Source organism: Drosophila obscura, unplaced genomic scaffold (assembly GCF_018151105.1).
Source record: "Drosophila obscura isolate BZ-5 IFL unplaced genomic scaffold, ASM1815110v1 contig_75, whole genome shotgun sequence".
Taxonomy (NCBI): Eukaryota; Metazoa; Arthropoda; class Insecta; order Diptera; family Drosophilidae; genus Drosophila; species Drosophila obscura.
The window spans coordinates 543,811-553,481 of NW_024542867.1; the positions used below are offsets into that span (position 1 = coordinate 543,811).

Sequence of the window (9,671 nt, forward strand, 5' to 3'; positions counted from 1 at the left end):
ACAGAGACGTGATTGTTTTTGTAGGTTTCTCGTACGTACACTGCCGCGCCATAGGCTCGTTCCGATGCGTCTACAAAGGTATGTAGATCCTGGATGACTGGCGGGGAATCTCCATTGAGTTTAATGATTGTAGATCCTCCCGGTACTCCATCCATTCGTTTTGGAGTTGTAATGGCAGTTCATCGTCCCAATCGAGTTTAATCTCCCACAGCTGTTGCATAAATATTTTTGCCTTGACTATCACTGGGGCAAAGAGACCCAGTGGGTCAAAGATTTGGGCCAATTCTGAGCACACGACCCTTTTGGTGATGCGTGTTGCTTCGCTTTTTGTGGTTAGTCCTCGCAGTTGGTCTTGTTTTGGCATCCAAATGTGTAAATGCCTTGACCAAACCAAGATGAAAAGACATCTACATTTGTTGAGTTCAATATTAAAACTGGATCTTTATTAACATTGTATGAGATTAGGTAGCTCTACTGTGAAGCAAAAACTAGGCTTAGGTCTAGTGCCAACGCAGTGGTATGTGTTTGTGTGTGAGCACACTGGAGCTCTGGTAACAAAATAAGATAACACATGTGTGTACAATTGGTGTGACATCGGCGACTAACGCATCGCAGCCATCTGTCAGCGTGGGACCTTTTTAAGAGATTTCTCGGCTGTGCACTTAGGTTAGGTTAGGTTAAGGCGGCTGTCGGGATCGTCAGAAACCCGACACACCTAGGCCGGCTTCGGCCCGTTGTGATACCGCATCGATCGTTCCCTCGTGAGACACTATGTTATCCGTTGTCCCATCCGGATGCCCTTATGAAGCCTGCGATCCGTCTGGGACTGATTGTAGACATGTCCGAAATGTCAATTAGGAAAGGTGCACCCAAGTATTGAAGTCTCCTTCTACAGAGAGCCGCACAGGAGCAGAACAGGTGTTCCACAGTCTCCTCCTCGTCCTCATCTCTACAGCTCCGACAGAAGTCGTTATAGGGGGCACCCAGCCTGTTAGCATGGGTGCCTATTAGCCAATGTCCCGTAAGGGAGCGTAGGATTGAGCTGCACCTGCTCCTACTGAGTTTGCAAAGCTCATCGGTGCGCTTCCTAGTAATGTTAGGCCATATTTGCCGAGTTATGCGACATAGTGGCACTGTTTGCCATCTGTCATTTATTAGTTTCTTAAAATGTTCTTTTATTTTGAGCTTGCAGGTGGCCATTGGCATACGAATATCCTCCTTATCATGGAGAAGGGGGATTGTTGTACCAGCTCTGGCCAGCTCGTCTGCTATACAGTTGCCTTCAATGTCCTGGTGGCCCGGGACCCATATTAGGCTGATGACAAACTGATAAGCCATCTCATGGAGAGATTTGCGACAGTTTGCCACGGTAGCCTTGTTGTTATCGCATTCAGTGATTTGATCGCAGCTTGGCTATCACTACAGATATTTATATAAGTTGACGTAGGGGCACGTTCCTGAAGGCAGCTCAAGGCTTCCTTGGTCGCTATGACTTCCGCTTGGAAGACACTGCAGGGCTGGTCCAAGGACTACCTGGCCAGCCTGCAGCAGCGGCAGCAGAGGTCTACCGAAGGAACGTACCTCGAGGCAGGATGCCTAGTGCTCGTCCACGAGGACAACACACCGCCTCAGAAGTGGACCACAGGGGGAGTGGTGGCAACGACAGCGGTGGTAGGAGAGTGCGCGTGGCAGAGGTGCGGACTTCCGCAGGCGTTATTAAACGCGATCGGCTCCCTTCTGAACTGGGGCGAACGTTGGCATCGCTGGCTGCGACCAGTGCATTAAACGGATTTAAATTGAATGGCTGTCTTTTTCTCGTCTCTTTCGCTGACACCGCATACCACCGTTTTCGAAGCACCACACCTAGAGCTGCTGGACCGGCGTCAATACCACAATATCGTTCCGGGAAAACCATTCCGGATTTTTCAAATAGTAAAAGAAATCCTTGACCCTTACCAAAAGTTGCTAATCAACAGTAACAGTACGTTAAGTAATTGTACTTTATTGTCTGTGATGGTTGTTTACAATAAACCTACATAAGGAATCTAAAAAAAAAAAAAAAATATCCACATCAACGACTTACTTGGCTACACTTTTTATACGTTTAGCAGAGGAAACCCAGCAGGCTGGCCAGTAGCCTTGAGCAACAAATTCGACTGAGAATATTCAGTTAGTCAGATTCGTGACCGAATCCACAACCTAGAGTCAACTACACACTACAAAATTGAAGCGGTACGAAATAAATTTAAAATAGGATTAAATTCGTACTAAATAATTTTAACACTTTAGTAGCAAATGAGCGACACGAGCGGACAACCGGACAAGAGTGCCCAAGGCTAAGTCAGAAGGCAGCGAGTTGCTGGATGAGGGGTTCAAGGCCGTTTTCTTTGACTTGGAGGATGATGAAGAGGGGACCACCAGCTATTCGATAAGAAATTCGCTGTCGGATATTCCAGGGATTCCAGCAGCAGGCACAGATACACAAGCTCAAGAAGATGGTAAAATCGAAGTCGCCCGAGCAGGACAACATGGCCCAGCAGGCCGCAGAAACACGCAAGAAGCTGGAGGAGGAGCAGAAACGTGCGTCAGCATGGAGCAGCAGCTGAAGCGAGCCTGTCAGGAGAAGCAGCAATCGAAGGACCTACCGGACACTGCGCGAAAAGTGAAAATCGTTAGTCATGTGCTTATACTTCAAGTTAATCACATCAAAAATTTCTTCGATGGAGGCTGGATGCTTGATATCCGACACCACTTGAACAGTGGGCACAGAGGATTGCGAGAATGGAGATACAGTCAGGTTTTTGTTGTAGCGTAACTTCATCTTGTTGCAGGTTTTAGATTATATTTTACGCTTTTTCGAGTTTTTCAAGTTGTTTAGTTTACTTCGTTTGAAAGTAGACTGTAGCTGCTGCAGCTCGCTCTGCAGACTGTTCTTCTCCGACGCCAGCCTTTTGGCCTGCTGCTCTGCATTGAACTGGACGCTCTGTAGACTTTGCTTGAGCTTAGCGAATTGTTCGCGCTGCCACCAAGAGGCCTTGGTGGCGATCCAGCTCCAGGCGGAGCGCATCCGCTGTCTCCCACTTCGTGGACATTCGCCAGTTGTCCTCCTTCAGCCGATCACATTCCTGTTTGAAATTCTTGTCCTCGCTCAATTGCAGCATGTCCAGTTGAATACTCTTCAGCTGGCTGTCGGCCTTCTGGAGGCGATCCCGCAGCGCATCCCGTTCGGCTATCAACAGATTAATATTCAGCTGTAGCTGCGAATAGCTTGTGGCCAAATTTTGTTTCACTGCGCCCCATTTCTGTTCTATTTGCACAAGGCGCAGCTGCAGTCGCGTTTTCTCCTCACTCAATGTAGCCACGGTACGTAGTGCCTCCTGCTCCTGCTCACGCAGCAGGAGCAGTTCCTTCTTCCGCTCGTCCAGTTGCTTCTGCAGATTGATAAAATCATCTGTCTGGCTTTGGGGACTGCCCATAGCCCGAGGCAGCTCCTCATTGAGTTGGCCATTGCGATCAGCGCGACTGAGGCCCACGCGAGTCATATTAATCTTGAGCAAAAGATCATCGAGCGAACTGAGCTCAGCCAGGGTCCCCTCCATGTGGCTATTCAGCTGGGCATTGCTGTGCTCCAAGGTCGCCCGCCTTGCCTCCGGCAGCTTGATGTACTGACTCTGGGCTAGTTCGAGCGAGCCCTTCAGCTCATGTATGACCTCCTTCTCCAGCAGCATGACCTCAAAGTCCGACTCCAGGGCGTTGTATCGCTTTGTGATTTTGTCGAAGGCGATCTGTTTCCTATACAGCAGCTCGCCGCTATGGGCGCATTTTTCATTGAGCTGCTTGCACTGGAGCAGCTGCTTCAGCTTGGACTCCAGCTGGGAATTCCACTGCTCCGTCCACTTCTTCTCCTCGCGCAGTGTCCGGTAGATCCTTCGATTGCTGCCGACATCCATCACCTGAAATGCGTAAAATATGTTAAATTACGTTCTATTTTATTGATTGAAATCGTAATCCATGATTTTGATACTCAGTTTAATATTACTAGCTAGTTGACCCTCTCAGCTCTAAGAAGAAGAGGCCCTCTCAGTTGCAGAGCGAGCTGTAGCAGTTGCAGGCGAAATGTGAGCCAGAGAACTGCAGTAGCTGTGCGGAGAAGTTGGCTGAAATTCGCAGTGCTGAGATTCAAATGAGCAGGCTGCAGAAGATCAATAAGAGGCAGGCGAAAATCCTAAAGGAACACTATGTGGATGTGAACAAGGACTGTTCTTCTCCGACGCCAGCCTTTTGGCCTGATGCTCTGCATTGAACTGGACGCTCTGTAGACTTTGCTTGAGCTTGGCGAATTGTTCGCGCTGCTGCTGCAGCTCGTAGCTGAGCACATCCTTCTCGTGTGAGGTCTCTGCGTGCGATTGGGTCAGTCGATCCACCTCCGTTTGGGCAGCCACCAAGAGGCCTTGGTGCCGATCCAGCTCCAGGCGGATCGCATCCGCTGTCTCCCGTTTCGTGGACATGCACCAGTTGTCCTCCTTCAGCCGATCACATTCCTGTTTGAGATTCTTGTCCTCGCTCAATTGCAGCATGTCCAGTTGAATACTCTTCAGCTGGCTGTCGGCCTTCTGGCGGCGATCCCGCAGCGCATCCCGTTCGGCTATCAACGGATTAATTTTCTGCCTCACGCTGCAAAGCCTCTGCGCCCGCACCCCAACTGTGGACATTTCCACCACGCAGCAGAGTCTGCTCACGGGGCTCAAGGGGAATGCCGAGCAATTCAAGGCGTTTATCAAGCAGCAGGAGTGGACTTGAAGTCTGGTATGGTGGCAGGAGTAGGTCATTGCAGCATCGTTATCAATATCGATAAAGTTTGAGAATGGAAACTTGATGGCAAAAGATATAAGTTGACAGCAAAAGAAAATGTTGCTAATCCTGGCAACGGACCGGAAGCAGTGCGAGGTGCAACTCCTTTTTTGAGTCTCAGCTTTCCGCTTCCGACTCTCACTCACTTCCCACCACCCCCATCCACTTGCCGACGGCCAAACGTTGCATAAACTTTTCCCTGGTGGGGAGCAGCAGCAGGAGCAGGAAGTCCATATCCAAGTCGACATTTTAGGGATGGGCTCTGGGCTCTGTGCTGGCAGTGCAGCATGCCATTCCCCCCGCTGTAGGCACCCACTGGAGCCACCCACTGGAGCCCCCACCCCGCTGTAGACAGGGATATCAGGGCATAGATAAAACTTCGACAGCTTGCGGATTCGATTCTATTTCTAATTAAAAGTGAACAAAGTTTTGCTATGCAACATTTTGGCCTGATGATCGCAATCGAAAATATCGCACATTATAGTGGCGGAGGAGGTGAAAGGGAAAGTGGCAATAAATTAACCCCAACATGGCCAAATGAAAATTGTGTGCAGCGGAGGACACAAAGGAGAGCCACTCAGCCACCGCCACAGCCAGAGCCAGAGGCAAAAAGCCAGTAAAAGTTTCTCAACTTTTGTCACATTTAATTAACATGAATCAATTTCTCATCCAGGGGTGGGATGGGTTGGGTTGGGTTGGGTTTAGTGTGGGTTATCCAAAGAGGCAAAACCTTCCTGAGGCTCTCAAGTTCGGGCACGCAAGCCCCCAAAATTTATTGAGCTGGGGACGCAGACTGGGACTGGCGCTGAGACTGAGACTGGGTGCTGGGCCTGCAATAAATTTGAAATTTTCATGCCAACGACTCATTAAACTTGTGCACAGAATTAACAATTTATGCATGTACATATGTATGTATATAAGTGTGTGTGTGTTTGCACTTAGTGAGCGCTTAAGCGCTCTGTTAATTCCGTTCGTTCGCTCTTTCGCTCTTTATTGTTTAATTATTAAACAAGGCCTGAAAGGCATAACAAAGTTTAACACACACATTAGACCCTCTTCACATATGCATGTTGTAACGAACGTTGGATCCCATGGTTCGTCACAAGCAGTCGGAGCCACCAACGATAAACCAAGGAGAATATATCAACACCAACAAATCCGAAGACGTAGCACGGATCGAAAGACATCGACCGAAGAAAGAAAGAAAACCGAGAACTCAGCACACGCGCGGCCAATCGACGGAAAAGCGCGGGCCAAAATTTTATAACTGGCCCCCACCATAGCAAAACCAAGTAACCAAAGCTCTCAAATGACGAGGTCAACATATTATTTTGGGGCCAGTTATTCATCATTGTATTTATGCAGCAGTCACACCACAGCCTTTAATATGATTTGGTTAGATGTTAAAATTATTAAGTTGTTTTAATCGAGCAGTGTCGAATTTGTCACGGTCGGCATGTTATGTTAGTTTTCCATTGTTATATTAGAAGTACACAGAGCAAGCACGACTGCTTTATTTGGTTGATTGATTGAGAATGTTAATTGAATATAATTTGGTCCTAGGGTACAATCGTTCTTATGTAAAACGGAGAGCGAGAGTTATCCCATGCATTATATGAAAAGAGTACCACCGCATAAGTATTAGTGCGCGTGGTCTCTGCTGAGTCTAATGGAAATGCATGATCAGCGTTAAGGGGCTTTTGAGAGGGATACCCATCGCCTCAGTGTTAAGTCGTTTGGGTTCTGCCTGAGTTCGGGTAAATGCCTGCTCAGCAGTTTTGGTAGCTGACCTATCTGCGTTCAAGTCGTAAATCGTTGCTGTGCAAAAGGAATGCGTAACATAAACATAAGTTGTTTATGTCACTGCTCATATGTACGCGCTTATATATGTATTTATATTTATAACAGAGTGTTACATATGTACACGCATGGGTTCACTACAATATTAAACTTTCACATTTTTTGACATTCGGGGGGTGAGGGCTGCAATTGGTATGCAAATTGACATTGGCAATGGAGAGGCACCAATTTTGCATGCAATCTTCTTTAAGGCACACGATAATAGATAGAAACGAGAAGGAACACGTGTGAGTCGTTTCTGGGGACGCGACTCTATTTATACCCGTACTCATTCAGTATTTACATTTTTGAGCATATCATTTTTAGGATATTAGAATAAAAAAAAAATTTACATTTTAAATTTTTTTGCTACATCTGCTATCCACATCTACATATACCATGTATATTTTACATCTGTTAATGTGTGTTTGTGTGTGTGATTTGGTATGCATACGGTACATAAACCGTTTACAAATTTGTCGTCGCAACTAGAACTTGAACCAGTTGGACTGCGGAGAAGGTTTCCTACGTCGAGCAAATGAGGGTCTGAAGACACGGCGACAGCCTCTGTTTATTGCAGTTGTAGAGAATGAGTGAACAGGCAGTGATGATACTGTTTCTGATACTGATTTTATTCAACAAACTTAATTTCTATTTATAGGTAACAAAAAGTACAGAAAGTGCTGAGTCTAGTAAGAATATGGTAAAAGGGAATTGGAATTAATATTGAATTAATTTGGATTTAATATTATATTGTGTTATTGGGCAATTGTGATAGTCAGCAATTGCAACAGTGTCTTTGCCCTCTGAAGAGCGATCGCATCGTTGGCAGAAATTGCTGCAGAAGCGGTTATTGTTGACTCAGCTACAATGCTTTGTCGTTTGTTATTATGTCTCCCGTTACATGGGTCGACCTGACTTATTCGATAAGTGTATATTATGTAATATTAATTAATGCATAAATATGCGACTGAACATTCTCCCGGCCGTTGAACTGGTGTTCAACCATCGCCCAAGTCGACTGAAAAGCGGTGTGGAATGGGGATCGGGGGTGATGATCCGCGTGGCTCTGCTTGGTTGATTGTTGACGGCCTTGGGTTCCATGATTGATACTTCTTTCGGAGTATGAACGCAATAATCAATAGCATTGATATTGCTTGGGCAGCAGAAGTAGCGATTTGATGATGCTGCACTGTGTTGAGATGGTGTGGCAGCCTTTGTTGATTGATTGCCACTAATTGCATGCGTAAATCTTCCAATTCTTGAAGATAGTCTGATGTCTGGTTCTCCAATTGTACAGTTGCTGGCGAAGAGGGGTCGTTGGTAAGCGTATGTCCCCAAATCGAGTGTAGGTTGATTTGACTTCACTGATTGTTGTGCTGAAGGTACTGATGCTTATTTCTGTATTGAGAGCAGTGCATCCAGGTGACAATGAGAGCAAGCCAGTTCCTTCCAGTTGTATGGTTGGCGGAGACCCGTTGCAAACTGCCTGAAGTCTCAATGTAGAGTGTGTTGCAAAAATCCATTTATTTGCTTGCTGAGTTTTGGACCACACCATGTCCGCCTTCGTGTGGGTCACTTCACATAAAGGTGCTGTTTTATTGTTAAACAACTGAAACCCACAGCGATTGTCGACATTAAAGACTGTTTGATGATCAAAGCAGATGTATTCTGCGTTGAGTAGTTTAAAGCATCGTCGAAATTCTTCTGGAGTAAATCCCATTAATTGATCTCGGTGAGTGTTCACAGTGATTATGGTCGTTTTGAGATTGAACAAGCTCCAACTTGTTGAGTCCCAGACCGGAATCGGCATGACACTGAAAACTTCGAGCTGAACTGGTGAAACTAACGGTAGTGTCACCTTGAAAATGACGTGTGTGGCAGTCAGTGTTCCTTCGGCTCGCATGAGCCTGTATAATTGTATCACATTTTGTGTTGTGACAGGCAGCATTTGATCAGCTGGCAAGTGATCCCGGATTTGGTCTAGTTGCTAGTTCAGACTGCATACGTTGAAGACTCGTTGTCAGCAGAGTTAGTTGTGCTGTGAGCCCTACGTATGACTGAATTAGATGATCGCCGTGATATGTTCCTCTTTCTCGGCTGATGGTTGCCACTTGTTGTTCCAATACCTTTAGGCGGTTGTCCATGGCTGACTTATCCTTCCTAATCACGTTCATTGTGGAGTCGACAATTGACGTTTGATTTCGTAGTAGATGTAGCATAAAGTCTTCGTTGGTTTGTACCTTTTCGATTACTTTGGCCATTTTCTCAGCATATGTAGAGTCAAGTACACCTACTATATCCAGCGGTGATCTGCGTTGTCGAGAGGACTTCATTAGCATATTTCCTGTTTGTAGTTCTTTGTACAAATGTTGAAAGTGTTGAAATATGGAGTTGCACGCTGGAACATTTTTTAGATCAGGGCACATGTGTCTTAGTTCGGACATTCCGGTTGACATGACTTGCATATCCTTCCAATATGGATTCAAGTCGTAGTATACAATCATGGTCCATTCGGAAGTGGTCATTCTTGAGGTTCCAAGTTTCTCATAGAATATTCCAGGCTTGTTTGCAAATTGCGTCACATTTATTGATTGTGAAAATGCTATTGGCAGCATGAGAAGTAACACTAACAATGTGGATGTTAGTGTAGGTAATGATAACCTTTTTCGCTGTGTTGGTGGCTCCTCTGTTTCAGCAATATCTTGAATAGCATTTTTGGAGCGTTTTGTTGCTACCTCCTCTGAGAATAATGGGGCGAGACGACTGATGGGGCGTTTGTATACGCCGGACGATGTTTTGACATCAACCACTCGTACATGGTTGTCTTGCCCAGGATAAGTTTTGATGATGCGACCTATTGGCCACTTCATTACTGGAAGGTTGTCTTCCTTCACCAAAACTAATAATCCTTCGGTCACGTTTGGAGCGGTGGTTTTCCATTTATGTCGAGTTTGTAGTTCGTGGAGGTATTCCGTAGA

The 9,671-nt window shown here is 46.1% G+C and overlaps 1 protein-coding gene and 1 long non-coding RNA gene across 2 annotated transcripts; one reads left to right on the top strand and one right to left on the bottom strand.

The window, feature by feature from the left end:
• Positions 1-2,116: 2,116 nt before the first annotated feature.
• Positions 2,117-2,860, top strand: LOC121405127. Its single transcript, XR_005968385.1, has 2 exons — positions 2,117-2,232; positions 2,290-2,860. It is a non-coding gene; the product is annotated as an uncharacterized LOC121405127 (long non-coding RNA).
• A 142-nt stretch (positions 2,861-3,002) lies between these two features.
• Positions 3,003-4,712, bottom strand: LOC121405158 (putative leucine-rich repeat-containing protein DDB_G0290503). Its single transcript, XM_041595765.1, has 2 exons — positions 4,236-4,712; positions 3,003-3,953 (listed from the first exon to the last, which is right to left on the bottom strand). Exons 1-2 carry the CDS (start codon positions 4,710-4,712, stop codon positions 3,003-3,005), a joined length of 1,428 nt encoding a protein of 475 aa, XP_041451699.1.
• Between the last annotated feature and the right edge of the window lie 4,959 nt (positions 4,713-9,671).